Source organism: Mauremys reevesii, linkage group 3 (genome assembly GCF_016161935.1).
Source record: "Mauremys reevesii isolate NIE-2019 linkage group 3, ASM1616193v1, whole genome shotgun sequence".
NCBI classification, from domain to species: Eukaryota; Metazoa; Chordata; order Testudines; family Geoemydidae; genus Mauremys; species Mauremys reevesii.
Window position 1 is genome coordinate 99,554,323 of NC_052625.1, and position 24,819 is coordinate 99,579,141.

Here is a 24,819-nt window from a genome sequence, read left to right on the forward strand (position 1 = left end):
GTTTTCAATCTACGTTTCTTTGATTTTTCCTACCCTTTCCCAATTGGGGGTTGGTCTTGGCAAGGTGCCATTGCTATCGGAAGGCCCTATCACAGAGGTGGGGATTGCATTTAGACCTGAACATGGTCAGGCTCAATCTGACCACCTTTTGTTAAAGTGTCACAGCTGGTGTTCTTCCAGTGACCATGCCATATTTTCTGTCCCACAGTGTTGTGGAAGCAGGGAAAGAATTAATAAGGATTTGAAGGGGATCTTAGTGCATGTCAGTCAGTTAGCAAGAGTTAGCCCAGCTGTAACCCTAATGACGTGAGACTTCTAGAAGCAAGGATAGTGTGAGGCAGAGGGAAAGAACTGTGTAAAAAGTTATTACGACCTTGTAACTGATAAACCAAATATGCAGACTGGTGTCTTCTAGGAGTGAGAAAAATAAGATAGCAGGATGGCTTATGTATAAACAAAATGCAGTTGTTGCTCATTATCATCTGTATTATTGCTAGTTATTGTTTGTAACAAAGGTATAAATGCTTGCTGTAATTGTTTACCAGTTGAGAGACCTGTCCGGGACTGGGGCGACCCTGTGTCCTAGGACACTCTCTCCCTCCATTGTAATTACTGGAGAAATAAAAAAGTATTTGATTTTGCTGCACCCAAAGAAAAAGCGAGAACTGAGTTTTTCTCTGACAGTGTGCTCTCTTAGGCCAGCCTCGTTAAAACATATTTGATGAGTACAGCTGTCTTAGAAGACTGGAAATAGTCGAATGGTCTTTTAGGTAGCTCATATCTGACCCATGACCCCTCTGTTGTTCAGGTCTGGGACCTTTCCAGTTTTAACTGAAGGAACAGGCAGCCAGTAATGTTCCCAGAATTCTGATGGTGTGTTCACACCTGCCTTTGTTGGCATGCTGCTTGAGCTTCAGCTTCCTGGTGGCAACTGCATTCTTCCTGACACACGGAGAGTTAGAATAATCTGCTCTGGAGGTGATCCGGCTGTGCTGTAAGGTGCTGTATTTGAGAGGAAAAGCCAGCTGAGCACCATAGAAAATGTTACTTGCCACCAAAGTAATGAATGTGCATAGTCCAGGAGCAGCAAGAAATCCAAGATGCCGAAGCTTTATGCCACCTTAGTGATCTGTGGTCAGCAGATGCATTCATTTGAGGTGGAGATCAGTTTTTCAGTGAGTTCTCTGAATTTCTTCCCTCTTCCTAGCACTGTAGCTCCATCTTCGTTGGGATCAATTTGAGGCAGCTGTTCTTCATCCAGTTATTTCTGATTCCACTACTATGTATCTACTATATAGAAACTGGGATTCTGCAAGCAAAACTGTGCCATTTGGGGGGAGACTCTCTCCTAGGCATGGGTTACTTGCCTGGGTAAAATCCAGCTCTTTCTCGGAGGTGAATGTAGATGTAAGGAGAAACAGGGAGTAAGCAGAGCTTTGTCTTTTATTCCGCTGGTGTGATCAGTCACATGAGCTTTCCTTGTGCAGGTCTTTATTATATCAGCAGTGCTAGATTCATGGCTATCCCCCTGCTTAGTTATAACAATCTGATCTCATTTAAAAAAAATATTCATGAATTAAAAACCAAACAAAACTATTTTTGCTAAAAGGACTTAGCTTGCCTCAGGATTTACAGAATCTGCTGCAGCTATAACAACAGCGGCGAGGGTTCTTCGGTGCCAGAAGCTGTATTTGGAAACTACCACTACAGCAGCTGGGAGCTTGTCACCGAGGCTGCAATTTCCTGCTGCAGCACCCTTTTGCCCTTAGCTCAGGAGATATATTGTTTCAGTTGCTACTTTGGATTATCTTTTAATCAATCCTGCCGATAGCATGAAAAGACAGCCTCACTTTTGATGTGGTAAAAACCATGGGTTTTTATTAACTGTAAATTAATGTCATTACTTCATTCCTTTCTCTTGTCCATATTTTGTTACATTCAATCATCCAGAGAACACAATGGCCTAATTTTCAGAGGTGACTAGTAATGTCGGGTGCCTCAATTTTCAGATACTCCGCTTGCATCACCTTAAAAGGAACCTGATTTCTTGCCGATGGGTGCCCAGTATTTTCTGGAAATCAGGCTCTGTTTAGGTGTCTTTCAGTTGGGCATCCAAAAACTGAAGCATTCCAAATGACTAGTCACTTTTTGAAACTTTAGAGCAATATAGTGTTAATTTCTGTCTCAGGTCCTTCAAAACTAATAGAGGATCTGAAGGAACATCAGGGTAAATTTCATATTCAAATAGTGTACATTTTTGGGTAGTGGAATTTAAAAAGAAATGCAACTGTATTTCACCTTTTAAAAATGTATTAAATATAAAAGGAACAAACTTGTATCTGAGATATTGTACATAGGACAAAATGTAACCAAAACTGATTCAGTACATTGGGGGATGAACATACAAAGACAACAAATAAAAGAATAACTGAAATGGGGCTGAATACACATATAATATTAAAGACAAATTCAGTATTCTTGCCACGCTGACTCTCCGTTTGATTTAGTTGGGGATTGGTCCTGCTTTGAGCAGGGGGTTGGACTAGATGACCTCCTGAGGTCCCTTCCAACCCTGATATTCTATGATTCTATCTATATGCTACAGAACACTGAAGATATTAGGTAAAGCAGCCAGACAAAGCGGTATACGTTACATCAAAAATAAAAAATTGCTTCAAGATGTTTCTATGATATTGAAAAGTGCAGTTACATCTAAAAGTTTTGTTCTGATTGAGGGTTTTTTTTTAATTACACCTGCTGGAATAATAAAGCCAATAAAGCATTGAAATGTTATGATCATTTTCAGAATTATTTAATTTGTTTTTTAAAAGGAATTTTCATTATAAGATGACCATATTTTTTAAATGAAAACTCTTGACTTATTGCATTATTCCTCTGGTACTATTCTCCCATACACTGTTAGTAACTTTCATTACTGTTTTTTTCCATCCTTGCCTATTAATATGTAGTTTATGCCATAGGCATCAATCCTGTTCTGAAAGGAAAACGACTTTGGGAGAGAGGAGGTGAGGGTGCCTGAGAGCTGGGCGAAGAGCTGCTGTGTATGAGCAGCCATGAAAGGCCAAGTACAGCATAGGGGAAAACATGGAATCATCAGATTGAAACCAAGAATAAATGCAGGACACTTGGACAGTTCCTGAAAATGGAAAAATCCTGGTGAAACATCTGGACATTCTATTTCTTAATACCTTTCCAAAAGCAAACATTAACACTATAAAAGTTCTCGCAAATTATGACAGATTTGTCTGGAAAATCTATTAGGGATGAAATGTATTAAATTCCTAAAAGTTTAAATGTGGAATATTCTCCACTGGTCTCCTGCCAACACCAAGTTGCATTATGCTGCTCAACAGATACTAATATTTCTAGGAAAAGCAGCAAGCTGAGGGTCCAATCCTGCAAATAATTTCCCTTTTCATAATGGTACTATGACGCTTTAGGCATTTCAAGTCAACTATTGATTTTCTCAGCTGCTTGAATTTATTCCTCTCAAAGCACCTGAGGTGAGCAACTTTTCCCACCATCACCCCATTAACAGTAACTAATAGCTTGTCTTTTGATGTTCCCAATTGTGGTAAATTTTCCCATATTAGCATATACAGGATCTGATTTTGAGCGTTTATGGGTACATTCACCTCCTCCTGAAATGAATGGGAGTTAAGGACACTGGACACCTCACTGGAACACTTATATTGAGGGGACCATTCAATGCTAGAGATGACTTTTATTGATATCTTCTTTTATGCAAAAACCTGCGTTACAGGAAAAATGCCTTTTTTACAAAAGTCCTTGCATCAATATTCTTCATTCCAACATGAAAAATCTGATTTTTAGACTACATGGCATGTCATGAAAGCACACCAATTACTTGCAAAAAGGGGCCAAACTGGTCAGAAAGAACACACTGCCAATTAAACTGCCAATTAAAACCTCTGGCCTTTGGAGTCCATTAAAGTGTCTGTTTGCAAAAATAATAATAATGCAGGTTCCTGTTCACAGGATCACATTAAAGCAAACAGTGCTTCACAGAGACAGCCTAGAACACATCTGCTTAAGTTTGTGGGGAAAATGTTTCCCTACTCAGATTTACTGGTTCTGTTGTATGCTAGCAAAGGCAGGGCTCTAATTTCTTAGCCATGGCTCGTTTTTATGATCATACTAAGCATTCCTTTCTATGTTGGTGTTCTTCCAGCCATTCAAAATAGTCTTTTTTTTTTAAAGGTAAATAAAAAGGCCTGTTATTTTATCACCCTTTTCCTATGCTCTGTGCCATTAACACTCAAAATTTAAATACTTTTTCACAAACAGATTTCCAGTCTTAAATTTATACAATCTTAATTCAGAAAGGAGAAAGCTCCCTAACAGGGAACGAGGGTTTGTCCAACAAGTAGAGAAAACTAAGGAAATGATTTTCTATACCTGGATTTTCTATACCTGAACTTGGAGAGGCAGCCAGTGATCAACAAAAGCAGTGCATGGGGAAAGGGGGCATCTCAAAGAGGGAGCTACTCATTGTGTGGCTAGTTTGTTATTTTAAAGTATAGGAAATTGTGTGTGTGTTTGGAGAAGAGGGAGTTTCTCAGGATGTCTTAAATTAGGGACTAAAGCCGCTCTTCAGGGAAGAGAGACTATACGGACTTTGATGGCCTTGGCCCTGTATTGTTTCTAGTGGGAGCATGCAGGGCAGAGAACTACATTTCTATTGGAGCAGAGTTCAACACAGGTTTTTATTGTTACACCAGATGCTCCTCTTAAGGTTATGGAAGCTGTTTTCAGTCTCTCTGAATGAAGACTCAGGCCAACATCTTTTATTCCCTTTCTTCACCAACACTCTTAAAATTTGTTTTTGTTTTTTTAAGACCTGGACAAATGAACTATACTTTGACCACCTCATCGAGAGTCTGGACTTCAATATATACAGATTCAGGTTTCTGCTGAAAATTTTCAGTTGAGGCCACGTTCCTTCCCTTGTCATGCCTCTTTTAATTTGTCTCTATTTTCTCTCCTCCAAACGAAACTCCTTTCTCCTGACCCTCCAGTCATCTAGTTCTGTCTCTCCTCCTTCCCCAAACTTTAATAACCACTGCATCCTCCCTAATTTGGAGGATTCCATCACGGAGCTAAGTAAAGTCTGGCAATGTCTCTGCTGAACTCTAGGCTTCATTCACATTTCACACACTTTGGCATCCAACTGAAGTGCACAGCTTACAATATCCAAATGGACTTCATAGAGTTGTAACTTGTCACATTTAAAGAAAACATATTGGTCACAGACAGTAAGATAATTATTTTATTTACTGTGGATAGGCTCTAATACATTTTCTTTAGCATTGCAGGGTGATCTCCTAGACTGGGCTCAAGTATAAATAGCAGCTCTGGGGGTTAAATAGTTACTAAGTTACAACCATTAGATACTGGAATGATACAACCATTAGATACTAGATAAAGGGTGGATAGCAAAACCAAGGATGGTCTCTTAGAGGTTCAGGAAGGAAGATGGAGCAAGGTAGCTGAGCAATGGGATAAGCTAAAGACAGGACAGTCTTGAATATATTTGGAGTACTGAATTAAAAAGTTTCAAATTCCCCTTCTACACCAACCTAAAGTTATAAGTATGTGACAAGAGAAAGTTACTTACATTATAGTAACTATAGGGTCTTCAAAATGTGTGGTCTCTATTTGTATTCCAATGCGGGATGCGAGCATGAGCTCCATGTGCCCGGAGTCGGAGAATTCTTGCAAGCAGTGTCCATTGGTCCACTCATGCGCCTTTAAGAACATAAGAACACAAGACTGGCCATACTGGGTCAGACCAAAGGTCCATCTAGCCCAGTATCCTGTCTACCAACAGTGGCCAATGCCAGGTGCCCCAGAGGGAGTGAACCTAACAGGTAAATAAACAAGACACCTTTGTGTCTTGTGCTTTAAATCAAAGGCATAAAGGGCACTGTGGACAGGCTACCACTCCAGTTCCTTTTCTACCGTGAATCCAGTGAAGACCTAAAGCAGAGGGGAAAGAGGGCGGGTAGTGGACTACAGATATGGCAACCACACATCTGAAAAAACCTCCAGTTACTGTAAGGTAAGTAATTTCTGCTTCTTCGAGTGGTGTTTCTTATGTGTATTCCACTGTCAGTGGCTGACAAATAGTACTCAAGAGGAGGATGCAATGATCCAGAGCCATTTGGAGAATGGCAGTCCCAGACGATGGGTCATCAGGGGAGTTCTGCACCAGAGCATAATGTCTTCCTCATGTGTGGATGGAACTCCGCTCTATGTAGCTACTCTGAAAATGTCAAGTAAGAATACAGAACTAGACACCACATTGCAGGAAAGATGTGGACAAGTTAGAGAAAGTCCAGAGAAGAGAAACAAAAATGATTAAAGGGCTAGAAAACATGACCTATGAGGGAAGATTGAAAAAACTGGGTTTGTTTAGTCTGGAGAAGAAAAGACTGAGGGTGGACATAACAGTTTTCAAGTACATAAAAGGATATCACAAGGAGAAAGAAGAAAAAATGTTCTCTTTAACCTCTGAGGATATGACAAGAAGCAATGGGCTTAAACTACAGCAAGGGCGGTTTAGGTTGGACATTAGGAAAAACTTCCTAACTGTCAGGGTAGTGAAGCCCTGGAATAAATTGCCTAGGGAGATTGTGGAATATCCATCAATTAAGATTTTTAAGAGGAGATTAGACAAACACCTGCCAGGGATAGTCTAGATAATACTTGGTCCTGCCTCTCAAGGTCCCTTCCAGTTCTATGAAACTGTTTATGGCTGTCCAGAGGGGATGAAGGGCCAGGGTGGCTGTTTCATTGGGAGATGAAGACAATCTTGTCAGTACTGGCAGAACCAGTTTGTATTTCTCCTCTTCCATGGAGTCAGGAATGTTCCCTGAGAGAAGAATGGTGGAGTGATTATCTAGCAGAAAGCATGGGGCAGTGTATATCGGTCCAGTACCGGCTTAGTACTGGATTGATGGGTTTTAGAGTCACGCCACTGGGACTTAATACATTCTAAGTCTTCAGGGGTTGAATTAATAGGTTTAGGAAGATGTACAGGGGAGTCCATGAGCCTGCGTCCAACTGAGGCCTCATAGAATTCTCCATGAGGTGTTTTCTAAGCCAGAATTTCCGCACCTCATGGGTACACCTAGGGAAAGACCAGCAGATATTACACCTAGTTGTAATATGCAACAGCTCCCTGAGACAGTATAGACAGAGCTGGTGGTCACCACTGACTGAGAAGGAATGGGGGTGGGGGCAAGATACACAGTTTTTGAAGTCTGGAGTTCTGGACATAGTCTAATACCCATAACAGGGTATGGGGTGGAGGGTTCCCAAGGTGGGGAATCAATCTACCTAGGAAATTCTGCTAAAAGCTATACAAGTATTAAAAAAAAAACCCCTACCAACAACTTACTAACTATAAAGAACTATATACAAAAGGAAATGAGGCAAACTGGAATATTTACAGATTGAAGAAATCAAAGGAAAGCTCCAGACACTGGAGGTTCCAACCCAGGCCATGCAGTGGTAAGAAGGAACTGGAGAGGTGAACAATTCGCTCCTTCTTTTATGCCTTCAGCTGAAAGCACAAGGAAGACTAGGGTGAATGCGCAGACCAATGACCATCGCTTGCAAGAATTCTCCAAATCCAGGCGCATGCGCACACCTCACAGTGTTATATATAGAGGAATCAGCACTCAAAGAAGACTAGGTAGTTATAATGGAAACCATTTTGCAGGAATCTGCAGGAAGAATCCACACACAAAGTAAAAGGACACTGCAGAGAAATAATCTGTAATGACAATGCTGGTCAAAGATAAAGATAATGGGCCAAATATGCATGTTTAAACATGCATATAATGTTCCAGTATAATGGTACTTAATAAACTTATGCAGTGTTTAAGTTGAATGCCTCTGTGAAAATGTCAGAAATATAGGATACCTGCTAAAATCTAATCCACACAAGCCACACTTGCTTTTTTAAAGAATACTTTGTAAGAAACAGAAAAGTTAGCAGCAGCTCACAGATTAGACTGATTCTCTTAACTAAAGGGTCTTGGGATTTTGATTAAAATCCTCTGAAAGGTTCTGTAAAACACAATGTTTTCAGAGAATAGGATATTAGTTTACTTCACACTTTGCTGGCAGTGCACAGTGACACCAAACAGAAAAGCAATCCATAAATTGGAAAAAAAGGTTAATGGACTAAAAAAACAAGGTTTGGTTATTTTTAGAGCTTATCAAGCCCTACAGGGTTTGATAGAAATTCAGTTTATTTTATAAATTACTGATAAAAATGTCATTTTTTATCCCCACAATCTGAATTCATGCAATATGTTGGCAGTAAGGGGTTCCAAAAATTTCAATAAGGAGAGGCATGACCCTCTGCAATCCTTCCCCCCCCCAAAAGAGTCGTATTGGCAACAAAACAATTCTGATTTCAATTGGTTTAAATACACAGTTAGGGTTTGTCTATAAAGATCAGTGATACCATTCTGGGCCTTTCCTAACAAGGACCATGTTTAAGCATGGTTTGCTAGGGAAATGCTAATTTGGCTTCACTGAAAAGTCAAACTAAATAGCTGTACTCTTTTATGCAGCTCACTAAATATTTCCAGTTGTAGGTTTTTTTTTTTTTTGTTGTTTTTAAAAAAAAACACATACCAACAGCCTCGAGGTCACTAAACTTCCCCCCCCCCCAAAAGCAGTCAAGTACAATATATTATCTTATGAGGTTATATGTACTTTAAAGTAAGTAAATGTATTGGTCAGTGGCAAACGTAGAGAGTTAAGCTTACAGCAAATCTTAAGAAAAATATATAATATTTTGATGTGGTTAGGATTTTTTCTTAAGATTTACTGTAAGGCCTGGTCTACACTACGCATTTATACCAAATTTAGCAGCGTTAAACCAAATTAACCCTGCACCTGTCCACACACCGAAGCCCTTTATATCGCTATAAAGGGCTCTTAATACCAGTATCTGTAATCCTCCCTGACGAGGGGAGTAGCGCTGAAATCGGTATTAGGGTTAGTGTGGCTGCAAATCGACGGTATTGGCCTCCGGGCGCTATCCCACAGTGCACCATTGTGACCGCTCTGGACAGCAATCTGAACTCGGATGCACTGGCCAGGTAGACAGGAAAAGCCCCGTGAACTTCTGAATTTCATTTCCTGTTTGCCCAGCGTGGAGCGCCGATCTGCATGGGTGACCATGCAGTCCCAGAATCCAAAAAGAGCTCCAGCATGGGAGTATGGGAGATACTGGATCTGATCACTGTATGGGGAGACAAATCTGTTCTATCAGAGCTCCATTCCAAAAGACGAAATGCCAAAACATTTGAAAAAATCTCCAAGGCTATGATAGACAGAGGCCACAGCAGGGACTCAGCACAGTGCTGCGTGACAAGCGTAACGGAAAGCCAAAGAATCAAATGGACACTCACGGAGGGAGGGACGGGGGACTGAGGACTCGAGCTATCCCACAGGTCCCGCACTTTCCGAAAACCATTTGCATTCTTGGCTGAGCTCCCAATGCCTGAAGGGTCAAAAACATTGTTGTGGGTGGTTCAGGGTATATGTCGTCAATTTCCGCCCCCCCCCTTAAAGAAAAGGGAAAAAATTGTTTCTCGCCTTTTTTCAATGTCACCGTATGTCTACTGGATGCTGCTGGTAGGCGCGGTGCTGCAGCGCTGAACAGCAGCATCCCCTCTCCTCCCTGATGGCAGACGGTGCAATAGGCTTGGTAACCGTCCTCATCATCCCATGAGTGCTCCTGGCTGGCCTCGAGCCTGGAGGGGGCAAAAATGGGAATGACTCCCGGTCATTCCCTTCTTTAAGCTTTGTCTCCTGGAGATTCAGTCCTGCCTGGAATATCATAGCAGCTGGAGGCTGCGCTCCTCTTTCCCCCCACCATTTAATGTCTAATGGAGATTCAGTCCTGCCTGGAATATCATAGCGCTGGAGGCTGCGCTCCTCTCCCTCCCCTTTAATGTCTAATGGAGATTCAGTCCTGCCTGCAATATCATAGCAGCTGGAGGCTGCCTCCCCCTCATTTTATCTCACTAAAAAGTCAGTGTTTCTTATTCATGCATTCTTTATTACTTCATCACACAAATGGGGGAATAACTGCCACGGTAGCCCAGGAGGGGTGGGGGAGGAGGGAAGCAACGGGTGGGGTTGTTGTAGGGGCACCCCCTAGAATGGCATGGAGCTCATCATTTCTGCGGGATATCTGGGGCTCTGACCTGGAATGGCTGTCCTCTCTGGTTCTTTAGTAGGCTTGCCCCATATTCTAGGCAGGACTGACTCTATTTTTAGACAAAACGTAAAGAAGGGAATGACCTGGGGAGTAATTCCCATTTTTGTCCATGCGCCCCCGGCCGACCTCAGCGAGGCCAGCCAGGAGCACCCATGACAGCAGCAGACAGTACAATAGGACTGGTAACCGTCATCGCCAATTTCCAAAGCAGCAGACGGTGCAATAGGGCTGGTAACCATCTCTGCTACCTTGCAAAAGCAAATGAATGCTGCTGTGTAGCACTGCAGTACCACGTCTGTCAGCAGCATCCAGTACACATACGGTGACAGTGACAAAAGGCTAAACAGGCTCCATGGTTGCTATGCTATGGCGTCTGCCAGGGCAATCCAGGGAAAAAGGGCGCTAAATGATTGTCTGCCGTTGCTTTCATGGAGGAAGGATTGAGTGACGACATTTACCCAGAATCACCCGCGACACTGTTTTTGCCCTATCATGCATTGGGATCTCAACCCAGAATTCCAATGGGCGGGGGAGACTGCGGGAACTATGGGATAGCTACCCATAGTGCAACGCTCCGGAAATCGACACTAGCCTTGGTACATGGACACACACCACCGAATTAATGTGCTTAGTGTGGCCGCGTGCACTCGACTTTATATAATCTGTTTCCAAATACCGGTTTCTGTAAAACTGGAATAATCCCGTAGTGTAGACATACTCTAAGCTAATTACCATAACTTTCTATGTTTTCCACTGTATACACACACACACACAAAGGATTTTAAAAACATGCAGTTAGGTCATTTAAAATGCCTGTTACTCACCCCCACCCCACCCCCCAGAAAAGTCTGATGTGCTCTTTTTAAGAATAATCAAAATTTTGAGTTCCAAAAAAAACCATTCTATTCTAACTAATATTTAATTATCCATTTTGTTTGATTGTTTGAAGGAGGCAAAGCTCGTAAACTCCATTATTTACAATCTGTTAAACTAAGTGCTTAACATCACATACACATCTGGAAAACATCAGATTTGTTTCCAATACTCTGAATGCTGGTTTTCTTCTAGTATTAACAGTTTATCAGCTAAATATCAGAAGCCATCATGATTTTGGGAACTATTTAATGTAATTTCCTTTACCATATCATGCTAACTTCACATTACGAATATAAATCCTTTTAGTAACAGTCCTCATCCTCAAAGGAAACCTGCACACTTTCAAAAGACGAGCCTGGGAGCTTAAATTCATAACTTTACTAGACACTAAAAATCATGGTCTTAATAAAGACACTGGATTTATAGTTTATTACAACAATATGTAACCCACTAGCCCCCCTTTTCGTCCTATGACTACAGGGGTGTTAAAGGGTCACTTCACCTCGAATAGTCCCTTAGAATGTGTGTAAACTACTTATGCTAAACTTCTATCTAGGCAATCTTGTATTTAGCCCTGATACCTTTTCCAGACCTGAAGTAGAGCTCTGTATAGTTCAAAAGCTTGTCTCTCTCACCAACAGAAGTTGGCCCAATAAAAGATACTACCTCATCCACCTTGTCTCTAGAAATCCTTTTGTCAAGAGCGCAGAAAACACTGCAAGGGGAATTGAAGAGAAGAATGTTCAATTATATTTTAAGAAGAAAATGGAAGTACCCCTAAGGTACTCACTTATTGAAACAAATACCTTTGTATTTCAAAATAAAAATATCTCTTGGAGGCCATGCCTTAGCCCCTGGCCCCAGCTGCGCCACCAAGCAGACTTTTAATGGCCTGGTTGGCGGTACTGACCGGAGCCGCCAGGGTCCCTTTTCCACCGGGTGTTCCGGTCGAAAACCAGACACCTCGCAACCCTAGGGAGAGGGGAAGAGAAGGAGAGGGAAATGAAGACAGGTTCTGCTTTGACATCATCCCAGCAACTGATAAATGGTGAGAAAGTGTAATATCACAGCGGCTTGTGCATTTGCATCAGAATGTGATGCAAGAGGTGCAGACAAACTGGATCCACTCCACATATGTCCACCTACTAAGAGCCTGCCTGCATTCTTGGAGTTCAATACATTCATTCATCAAGTAGTACTGGACATCCTAAAGTGGTGTCTTCAAGACTTGCAAATCCCACTCATGCCCTTCCTGGCTTGTGAAAACAAGCCCCGAGCAAGTGGTGCCTCTCATGAGGAAAACAGCTAATATCTCATTCAGGGAAGGAATGTTCCCTTCCTCTTTCAAACAACGCAACACAGAAGAAACCCTCATTGAACACATCAGTTTTAGCAATCACCGAATGTCAAACAGAATCTGTTCCTGAGCAAACTCTTCACCTTTCTGACAAGTAGGTGAGGCAGTACCAGCACCCGATGGGAGAAATAGTGTCCAAGATGCTCCATGTGCCTCCCTTTTCCTACAAGAAGGGCTGTCCCCCTATTGGCTTCCCTGCCTTTCCTCGTGGGAAGCGGACCGGGAAAGAGAGAGCGAGCCTGTAGCCTTCAGCTCTCCCTCCTGCTAGCTTACCCACCTTTAGAGTCAGAATCTAAGGGGAAGAGAATGGTCCTGTCAGTTCCATCTGTCTTGTTGGCACTGATCAACAGGGTGTATGGGTAGAGGAGGATTACTGGGAGCACAAGTGATGTTCCCCTGCAGTATATGGAGATGTGTGCACATGCACACTGTACCTCACATTTGGCTCGTGATGGGTCTGCTTCCGACAGGGACTCCTGGTAAAAACATGTATTTCCTTGTCCCCATTGTTTTGCTTGTGCAATGTTCCATCACACACGATGATGAAATGTCACTGTGGCAAATGCCATCCACACCCAGGAGGGCTTACAAACACCAGACTTGGTGACCTTTCCATTTTGATCTTCCACTATAAGATTTCTTCTCCTGCAGAGATACACAGCACATTTGGGCTGTGAGCTGAAAGGGAAAGTATGGCCACACTGGCATAAACTAGACACAATAGTATTTTGAAAAAAATAATAAAAAAGAGCTTAAACATTATATTCTTTTCAGCCATAAGGATAGCATAGAACTCGCTTGAACTAGCTGCAAAAATGAAGGTCAACATTTTCAGACTTGGGTGCCTAATGTTAGTTCCTACTATAAGTGGCCTGATAGTCAGTGGTGTTGAGCACCTGTGGTACCATTGACTTCAATGGGATTTGAGAGTACTAACACCAAGGACTTCAGTGCTTCCTGGGTCCTAAATTTCTCATGGAGTTTCTTAACGTTTGCAATATAGTTTGAGATGCTCAGTCACAAAGTGCTGAACATCCACAAAACTGACTTAATTCTTATATTCTGAAGCAAAACTTTGTGGTTACCCTACATAGTCCTTTACTAAAAAGGGGTGCAACACAGAATGATATAGCAAATGGAAGAAAAAGTGTCAGGTTAAAAATCATTGATCAAATCCAAATCTCTTCACCTCTGTTACCAAAACCATCTTATGTTGCTGAAACTCACAATATTTTCAAGATCCAATTTTCACGGTTATGTTATTTATTATTTACCATATGTACTTTGCACAGCTTGGTCATTGAAAATAAATTAGTTAATTCATTTCTGGTTCTCATGCAATAGGATCATGCTATAGTGTTTGGGATGCAAACCCTGCAATGAAAAATCATTAAAAAAAAATCACCAACAAGAAAAGGTTACCGTTAATATGTTTTGTATAGTTGTTTTTTAAAAAAGGAACACAACCTAATTTGGGGGCTAAGTTATCTGACAGTGATCCTTTATGATTTTAATATAGAATGGGAGAATCTAAGTGAACAAAATTGTGTTAAGAGCATACACATTCGCTGAACAGTTAAACAAATATGAGACAAATACACAGCTTTATTTTGGGAGTTAATGTAGAAAAAGACAACAGCTGGAGACTATTAAAAGAACTCATTAGAGAAAAGAAAAAAAACGGTTTTAATCGGATCAGCTGACCGGTGGCTATGCTTGAGAAGGGCCCTGCCTGCATTCTGAATGGTAGCATTAGTTATTGAAGCTACTGTGTGATCTTCAAATGAGAATTTACAGCTGGCAAATTTAAGCATCAGCACTGCAGGACAGACTGAAAGACATCCAAAGAATACCACCAGTCATCTCAGCACAGGGGTAGAACACTGGGAGCATGCTGGCCTCTGTGTGTGTAGGTTTGGAGGAGAAAGAAAGAAGGTACACCTCTACCTCAATATAATGCAACCCGATATAACACAAATTCGGATATAATGCAGTAAAGCAGCACTCGGGGGGAGGAGGGGGGCGGAGCTGCACACTCCGATGGATCAAAGCAAGTTCGATATAACGTGGTTTCACCTATAATGCGGTAAGATTTTTTGGCTCCCGAAGACAGCGTTATATCAAGGTAGAGGTGTACATAAAATATTGTCTTATGGTTAAAGCTCATGACTGGGAACCAGGTGATTCAATAATTATTTTTCCTGGCTCTTACTATGTGAACTTGGGCAAGTCGCTTCTAACCACTCCGGGCCTCAGTTTCCCCATGTCATGTGAGGTTTAATCAATTCACATTTGTAAGCCATTTTGAGATCCTCACTTGGAAGGCACTATACATATATAAGGAGATAGGAAAAACAATATAGCTAAGGGGCACCCAGGACTTAAGTGTTTCCTGGGGCCTGATATCTCCTGGAGGCCATGTCGACAGCAAACTAAACAACACTCTCTCACACTCCTCGTATCTCAAATGATCCCAGCAGTTTCTGAAAGTTGGCCATGACCAGCAGGAAGTTTAGAAAGAACAACTGTAATCAAAAGTTTTCAAATACATATTGTTTATATTCTTTGTGAGATGTCCTTATCTTCTGATCTCTCAGGCCCGGGGCCTAAACTAAATTCATGGATGGAGTTTTCTTTTAAAAGCTGCTGCCTCACCTGTGCTGCGAATGACGTAGTTGCTTTAGTTAGGCTGGACTGAATGCTTCCAGAGTCAATACATTTGAGCAAATGATTTTGGTCCAAAGGGACCAAAAGAACTAATTTTATGGGAACATAAGGTGGGACAGTTCCCAAATGAATGTGCTTGAAATCCTAATTGAAGAGGGATTGGTGGTTTCAGACATTTCCCAATATACTGTCACACACACTAAAACATCAACACTATTTCCCTTTGGAAAAGTCCAGGACTGAGCTGTTTAGATGACTGACTGTATACATCACTTCAGCAGAGACAGTGCTCTTTGCAGATTAGGTCAAGGAACTGGCTGAGCTGGGTGGAGAAGCTCACCTTGCAGCAGCTGCCTGTACCATATCTAGTACGTGAATACAAGATTTTACATGGTCCAAAAAGGGAGTAGGGAGGGATGAGCTTGGGACCACAGCCCTGTACTCCCTTCTGCCCAACCAGCAGACACCCCTCCCTTTTTGGCAGGCTAGAATAATGATCTGTGCTAGACTCCGGTTGTTCTTATATATGTGGAATCCAAGCACTGGTATTCTTCCAGGCCCCTGTTCAGGGGCATAAGGGAAGGGGAACAGGGAAATCTTCTTTCTGTCCTCCTCACTCATGTCCTCTCTTTTTGCACATCAGCACATGGTTTGGCACAATCCATCCCAAGTTGTTGATGTGTAGCACAATGACCAACACCACCACTACACTAGAAGCAGCTCACTTATAATGCAATGCTTTGCGTTTAAAGAGCTTTAGGAGGGGTTACCCAAAACTAAGATGACCCTCTGAAACCCCGCACTTCCCTTAAAAAAAGAAGGCCTCTCTCATACACACTATTTGGCTAGTTTTCATCCAAAGAAAATCTTTAGGATGTAAATGTGGAGGGTTGAAGGCAGAAACCTGCCCAAGGATCAGTAGTATGCTAAAAGGCTGCAATGCTGTATGTCCAGGGATAAAAATTGTATACTTATTTTCTTCACAGCTAAATCAAGCATAAAACCCATAATCTAAGTTAAAATAGAAGTATACACCTCTTTGCACTACAAAGGAAAGGGTTAAGATGCAGTTACATACTATGAAATTTTATTAGACAGCACATCTTAAAAAAATCTTTAACATTCTGAACCACTGACTTTTGTTAAAATGAATTTCACTGGCTGCTGGCCTGTACTTTACTCAGACATGAACAACAACCCTCTTTGAATAAGACATCTGACAATCAAAGTTTGCCAAAAGGAGGAGGACAGAATCCAAAAGGGGAACATTTTGTTTCCAGACTTCTAATAGAGCATTATGAACAGTGAAAATTAAAACAAAAAAATAATGTTTACAAAGTTGCTGACAATGTCTCTAAAAGAACAAAATGCTCTTTGAGCAAGACAATGGGCTACTGACACCACATTTTACTGGCCTTCTACTACTATATATTTTTTCCTTGTGCCTGTAACTTCTGTGTCCATGTGAGTATGTATGGACCAAACCTGTGTGTGTGTGAAGACTTGCCAGAGTACAACGATGGTCATGTTTTCCCATTCTGCCATTAACATCTAAAGCAAGAGGAATACTAAGGAATCATCCACGGCTATGAAGTTCCAATCCTGTTACAGTGCCTGTTGGAAGTAAATATACTGAAACTTTACGTATTTGGTGAATCATAAGTCTTAAAGCCTGGGTTAAATTGCATGAAGCCTTATAAAATGCTCACCTGTTTTTAAGCATAGAGGTGCCAATCACCATATCTCCCACTTAAATGACAGGAGAGGGCAGTCAGGACCTTGCAGGATAAAGTACAAAGTGTACCAGTAACCTATTTTTTCCTAAAGGGAAGGCATGATGACTCTAGTATAAATGTACTTTCCCAACTGTTCTGTCCTATACACACACCACGGAACGCAAACACACACACACGTTGCACACATAATGAAAAGCTGTTAGTCTGCCTTCCAAGTGCAAGCACAAGAATGTCAACAATGACCCAAGATGACTCAGAGGCTTCTTAATATCCCCTGGCATTTAGTAAATGCAGAAACACTTTCAAACACTTTCAAATGAGTTTTTAATTATATAGATGATAATATTTTTAAATGTTTAGTGTAACTCATGCAAGTACCCCAAGCAGTCATATGATAAAAGTAACAGAGCCAAAAAACAAAACAAAAAAAAAATAAAAAAAAACCCTCACAGCTCAGCTATATGCAAAAACATAGCCTTGTTTAGGTAAAACTGACCTCATCTAGGATGGCTATTGAAACAAATGTTTTGAATTGTGCTGTGCAGAAGTAATTCAGAGTTGTGGTGTGAAAAAGGGTACAGAACACATCTTGTACCTCATCTACTTCCTTGCCCCTCCAAAAAACTTACTTTTTTTTCTTTAAGATACTGGCCTCATAGATAGGAGGGAAGCAGTAGATTTGCAGCTATAACCTGATTTTAGTAAGGCTTTTGACATAGTCTTGCATTACATTTTCATAAGCAAACGAGGGAAATGTAGTCTAGATGAAATTACTTCACTTAGGAAGGAAAAAAATCAAATCCACAACTACAAAACAGAAAATAACTGGCTAGGCAGTAGAACTGTTGAAAAGGATTTGCGGTTTATAGTGGATCACAAACTGAATGAGTCAACATGATGCATCTGTGAAAAAGGCTAATATCATTCATACAAACATAAGAATGGCCATATTGGGTCAGAACAATTGTCCTGTCTTCCGACAGTGGCCAGTGCCAGATGCTTCAGAGGGAATGAAAAGAACAAGGTAATTTATTGAGTGATCTATCCTCTGTCATCAAGTCCCTGCTTCTGGCAGCTGGAGGTTTAGGGACACTCAGAACATGGGGTTATGTCCCTGACCATCTTGACTAATAGCCACTGATGGAGCTATCCTCCATGAACTTATCTAATTCTTTTTTGAACCCTGTTATAATATTTGCCTGCACAACATCCATTCTAGGGTGTATTAACAGGAGTGCCATATGTAAGAAACGGGAGGTAATTGTCCTGCTCAGCACAGCACTGGGTAGACCTCAGCTGGAGTACTGTGTCCAACTGTGGGTACCACACTTTAGGAAAGATGTGGACAAATTGGAGAAAGTCCAGAGGAGAGCAAAAAAATGATAAAACACTTTAGAAAACCTGACCTCTGAGGAAAAGTTTAAAAAACTGGGCATGTTTAGTCTTGAGAAAAGAAGACTGAGGAGGAACCTGATAACAGTTGTCAAATATGTTGAGGGTTGCTATAAAGAGGACTGTGATCACTTGTTCTCCATGTCCACTGAAGGTAGGACAAGAAGTAATTGGCTTAATCTGTGGCTAAGGAGATTTACATTGGATATTTGGGAAAACTTTAACTATTACGGTAGTTAAGCTCTGGAATATGCTGTCACTGGAGGTTTTTCTGAACACATTAGACAAACACCTATCAGAGGTGGTCTAGGTTTATTTGGTCCTGCCACAGTGCAGGGGGCTAGACTTGATGATTTCTTGTATCACTTTCTATAAGGTCACATCATAAGGCAGCAGGCTGTCCTATCACAAATGTGCCCTAGAGATCCTTTTCCTTGGGTGTCTCTGAACTGTGGCACTTGAGGACAATCACAGATCTGGAAAAAGAATTAAATATCCAGAAACTGGAACCGATCTATGTGGCAATAAACAGCAACCTTACAAGGTGCTGGAATAGGCTAAAGCTTATTTCTGAAACTTGTAAGCAGCGTAATTTCAAATGAACATTTAATTACAAAATGTCACTTCTAGCTTTCATAATCCTTTCTTTAACATACTGCTTTATATTTATACCTAATGGCACCCAATGTGTTAGGTAATCATGGGTGAAAACTGGCACCATTGCAGCCAATGGGAGGTTTCACCACTGACTGAGATGGGATCAAGATGTAACCCCATATTTTTGTCTTTAGTGGGAAATTATGTGTATACTACACATTGGAGATGGGTGTGCAACAGGTCACCTCAAGCAGTCTGTACTATTCTCAAGTTGCTAAGCACACACAGTATCAATGCAAAAACCACAAAATTAGCACAGGTATATTCCACAGAACAGAAGGTCAACCACTAGTAGCATTTATGTCACCAAAGAAAGCTGAGCAAAGAAAAACAAGAATTGGAATCAGATCAGTCTGTGAAAGACATCACTTGCAGCTGGTTGAGTCTACTTGAGCTTTACAGGAAGAACATGAAATTTTTAGGCTCACTCAAATTTCTTAAGCACTCTAGTGCAACGTTTCTCAAATGCGGCTACCAGGAAGTTTTCATGCGGCCATGACAGCCTCCTGGGCAGTGATTGGGAGGGTGAGGGAGTAAAGCATCAGACCCTCCCAACTCCCTTCTTGTTGCTCCTGGATGTGCAGTGCCCTGCATCACCTCTGGAGAGAGGTGGGGCACAACGCTGCAGGAGCAAGGTGAGTTCTTGACCCATCTTCGGGGGAGGGGGTTTCGGTGGCAGGCTCCAGCAGCGGCAGCCCCGGGCTCCGACTGTGGGGCAGTGGGTACTGAACCCCCGGCTCTCCAGCTGTGGGGCTTCAGCCTCTGGTTCCAGCTGTGTGGTAGCAGACACTGCCCCCTGGCTCCAGTCTCAAGCTCCAGCCGTGCAGTGGCAGGCACCGACCTGCAGCTCCAGCCGTGCAGCCCCAGCCCCTGGCGCTGATCTCCTGCCCCAGCTGCATAGCAGCAGACGCCAACCCACAGCTCCGTTCCTGAGCTCTCGCCACGTGGTGGCAGAGCTGGCCCTGGGTGCCAACCTCTGGCCGTGCAGCAGCAAGCGCTGACTCCAGCCATGGGCTTTGGCACCCAGCTCCAGGCTCTGGCCGTGCGGTGGCAGGCACTGGTCCCCGGGCACTGACCCACAGCTCCGGCTGCGTGGCAGCAGGCTCTGATCCCTGGCTCCGGCCACCAGCTCTGGGCTCTGGCTGCATGGCAACAGACACCAGGCCCTAGCTTTGACCATGTGACAGTTGGACTCATCACCCATCCCCATAATCCCTGCTGCTTCCCATAGCCCCACATCCATCCCTCCCATTGCCCTGGGCCCCCACTTGCTCCCCGACCCTGCATCCATCCCACCATCACCTCTGGCTCCTGCCACCTTCCCCTGTGCCCCCCCCATCCAGGGCCTGATGAGTCCTGAGGCTTGCTGAGAAAAGTGATATTAGCAAACATGCACATGTCACTTTTCCCACCAGACTTACTAGCTATCTGTGAAAAGTGATACTTGTATGTTTGTTAAAAATCAAATCAATTGTCATAGCCTCCCAGTAGCTACTAAGTGTGCTGTAATATTAACAAAGATACAAATATCACTCCCAAAGGGGGAGGCAGCATTATTTTTATTATTGACTCTGCCAAAAAACCCTACAAATATAAATTACAATGATTTGGATGTGTATCTGTGCATATTTAATTGTTTTTCTTAAAGTTAATTAAGTATTTTAGGAAAAAAAGTGTCAGTGTGGCCACCAGTGAGAGTTGGTGGCTGCACTCTGAGGCGACCACATTTTTTTTTTTTTTTGAGAGGGAACTCATGCTCTAGTGAAACTGCATGATTGACATTCTTGGTCTCAGTCTCAAAAGCTATTTAAATATCCAGCACGACAAATACAGGGCCTAATCCAATGCTAATTAAGTAAGTGGAAAGCCTCAGGCAGTTGGACCAGGCTCACAGTTATCTTGACAAATTCGATATCTTCCATTGTTGTATGCAGAAGAGCTCTGTTTAAACTCAAAAACTGGTCTCTCACCAACAGAAGTTGGTCCAATAAAAGATATTACCTCACCCACCTTGTCTCTCTAACATGACAAATAGATAATTATATTCCTGACCAAGGCAGCGTATGCACTATACAGTCTGATTAAAAATCAAGACCATATAACTTAACATGAAGCTCGACACCAGCAATGACTGAAGAGAGACTAAAGATAACTTATTCTCTAACTTTCCAAGCATCCTGTTTCAATTTTTTGTAATTATGTAATTGGATGGTGAACAAATAAGTATTTTGTTAACAGCCTTTAATTTAAAAGAACTTACTAGATATCTTTCTTCTTGCCTCATACTTGGGGTGCGGATCATATGATTCTGCTCCCCTCTCCAGTCTCCAAATCGACGGAAAAAATAGTTGGATAAAAATCGGTTGACAGGATCCCTAATAATATTGATGTACACTGGCTGTTCTCCTCCAAACCTGGTGGGGGAAATGTGTAGATCTCATTAGATGTTTGCAGACATACATTCACATCTCATAATCAAATGCTTTAAAAAGGTATTGTCTATGCAAGTTTAAAGCTGCTGGAAGTTTAGAAGTTGTATGAAGGCCCTTATAAGAGTGCCTCAGCTCCTTCTAAGAGTGCATCAGGCCCCTTTAAGCTGGAAGGTAACTACAGTATTGTATTAAGATACACACATTTCAGCCAGAGAAAAGTTCCCTACTATGAAGAGCAACTATTCCAACTATTATTCTACTTGGGCTCGCTCCTTGAATTTTTCAGTTCAAATACTTTCTGCAGTTAAATCTGGTTCTTTGGATTCCTATTCCCACGTACTGATTTCCCATCTGGGAAATCATGACAAGGCTGGGGTGGCCAAAATGAAAGCAAAATGCAAACCATGGAGTTCTACAAGGTGGCCCTGCAATCACGTTCATCTTTTAAATAAAGGCCATGACCTGAGAGATGCCAGCTGCCAGCTTGCAATGCTCAGTCTTGTTGCAGCAGCATTCACTTGGAAAAAGTGAAAGAGCTCAAATCATGCTTCACAGAGCTGGTTGGAATGCCTTGTTTTTATATGCTGTGGTTTATACAAATCTTTTTCTTTATTTTCGTTAATGGCTATTATTAAGTATTTATTTAGCACCTTAACTTTGCATGGTGAGATATCTATCTATAAAGGAAGAAACAACCCCTGCCTCAAAGAACTTAAAATATGAATCACCAGTACATAGAGGTTTAAGGAAAAGGAAGGGGTAGAGAAAGTTGGGACCATCATTAAAACAAACGCAAAGTGCAACCTAAGCCCCCAGATCTTGCAGATAAAGCCATAAACCAGGGCTTCCTCTGCAGACCGAGAACATCCTCACAATAGATACTGGGATCTCTCTTTTGTTATCTCCCAGGGGTTGAGGAAACGGTTTACAATCTCCCCTCACTCCTAATTTCAGGTTGGGGAAAGGCAGGACAGCTGATTCTCTACCCTATCTTTTGTTTTTAGTGTGCTGGAAAAGTAATCATATTTCTCAGTTCAATAAATCATCTTCAGGAGAACAGGCTTACCTCACCAACCCAATACTGAGAGAAGGAAAGTTGCTTGTGTTCCTCCTTCAGTCAAAATATCTGAAGTGAAAAGGGGATATTGCAGGCTACAAAAGCCTCGAGACAGCAAAATGGGAGTAGAGTCTGTTGGGAGAGAGGTATTCCTAGGGTGGGGCCAACCGGGAACTTGCCTGAACTAAGGGTAGGGGGGAATGTTTTAGTATTTAAAAATTACAAAATGACATGTTGATTCATGAAAGCACTTAAGCAGATGCTTAAGTGCCACTGAGTTTGATAGAATGTAAGCACATACTGAGCATGAATTTGTGATTAAGGATACTTTTCTGAATTGGAACCCAAAGTTTCAGGGGGGAAAAATTGATCAGAGGAGAGAAAATTGCAATTGTAATTTAGCAAGAGGGAAATAAAGCTAATTTTGAAGATCCTCTTAATTTGCTAAATTAAAGACATGAGAATGAAATGTTAGAACATTTTATAAATACAGAACCAGCAAAAAGTTTTTAAAATGTGAATTTTAGTAAAAAAAGAAATAAAAATGTGTACAGCAACGTGTACTTGATACTTATTCTAAGACCTCCCAGTGAACTGAATAAAGTCTGCACCATCTTCTTCTGTATGTGCCCATTGACCAGTGAGTAAAGTCTGCAAGTGCTTATAAATGACTAACTTAATGCATGTGAGCAATTGGCTTGGTATCTGAGATCAGCTTTTGCAGCTTCAGTGCCATAATTTGTAATTGGAGAGGCAACATAAAAACTGAACTTCCAGATTTAGAAACCAGGATGTTACTTACTTCCTGATTAGAGCACTTTATGAATGTGGACCTCTTTCAAAATTAAGTCTGTTTTGGCATTTGTACTGATATGCATTTTTTCTAACAGAAGTTTGGAGTCTGAAATATTATAAGCTGTCTTTATATGATTATCTAAACTGTTCAGCTCCAGAATGCAAACATTCATGGTAAGCAACAGCTGCCTGCCATGATATATCCTAATGCTTCCAGGAAACAAGGTCTTTAGGGTATTAACAGCAGCAACAAAAATCAGCAAAGTAAACTCAATATAATTATAAATATATATACTATATAGTATAAACATCAGTAAAATCAAAGTAAATATTATTCAAGGAAGATTAATTCAAACTAGGACAAGTGCAGAGAACTACTAGGCTCACCAGGAAAATGGATAGCCTATTGTAGGAGAGGAGTTGAAAAGTGACTCGCTTATTAGGCTAGCAGAACAAAGGCTGAGAGGGGCTATGGTTGCTCTGGATAAATACACCAGGGGGGTAAACACCACGGAGGGAGAAGAGCTATTTAACTGAAAGACAATGTTGTCACAAGAACAAATGGGCATAAACTGGCCCTGGAGAAATGTTAACTGGAAATCAGGTGGTTTCTAACCATCAAGAGACTGAGGTTCTGGAACAGCCTCTAAATAGGAGTACTGGAGGCAAGCAACCTGACTAGTTTTAAAATGGGGCTTGATACATTATTGAACAGGATTATATGACAGGGTTGTCTATAATACCAGGGGGCAGATTCAATGACCTAGGAAGTCTCTTCCAGTCCTATATTCCTATTTAAGTTTTCAGTGTGAGGACCTTTTCCTAATAAAGGACAGTTACCTGTTCCGTAACTTGCATTCTTTGAAATGTGTTGCTCATGTCTATTCCACAGTAGGTGTGCGTGCACGCCAACGTGCACCGGTGCCGGAAGTTTTTCCCTCAGCAGTACCAATAGGGGGAGCGCTGCTGCGACCCCTGGAGTGGCGCCTCTGTAGCGCACTATAAAGGGGAGCCACGTGCTCCCCCCACTCTCAGTTCCTTCTTGCCGGACCAACTCTGACAGAGGGGAAGGAGGGCGGAATGTGGAATAGACATGAGCAACACATCTCGAAGAACGCCAGTTACGGAACAGGTAACTGTCCTTTCTTCTTCGAGTGCTTGCTCATGTGCATTCCACAGTAGGTGACTGCAAGCTATGTCTGATGGAGGTGGGTAGGAGTTCATAGATTCCCTGACTGAACCACAGCCCTACCGAAACCAGCATCATCCCTGGCATGGGAGACGATCACATAGTGCGACGTGAACATGTGTACTGAGGACCAGGTAGCAGCTCTACAGATGTCCTGGATAGGGACATGGGCCACAAGGGCCGCCGAGGAGGCCTGAGACCTTATCGAGTGAGCCCTTATAATAGGAGGTGTGGGAACCCCTGCTAGGTCGTAGCATGTGTGGATGCACGATGTAATCCACTGGGAAAGCCTCTGGGTGGAGATCGATTGACCCCTCATGCACTCGGCTGAAGCAACAAAGTTGTGAAGACCTGCGGAACGGCTTAGTCC

The 24,819-nt window shown here is 42.0% G+C and overlaps 1 protein-coding gene across 4 annotated transcripts in view; it reads right to left on the reverse strand.

The window, feature by feature from the left end:
• Positions 1-24,819, reverse strand: part of UST (uronyl 2-sulfotransferase) — a 276,031-nt gene that overhangs the window by 79,069 nt on the left and 172,143 nt on the right. For all 4 annotated transcript variants that reach the window (XM_039532953.1, XM_039532954.1, XM_039532955.1 and 1 more), the window contains exon 5: positions 21,237-21,390. In XM_039532953.1, coding sequence (XP_039388887.1) covers positions 21,237-21,390 — 154 coding nt within the window. The remainder of the gene's footprint in view (positions 1-21,236; positions 21,391-24,819) is intronic.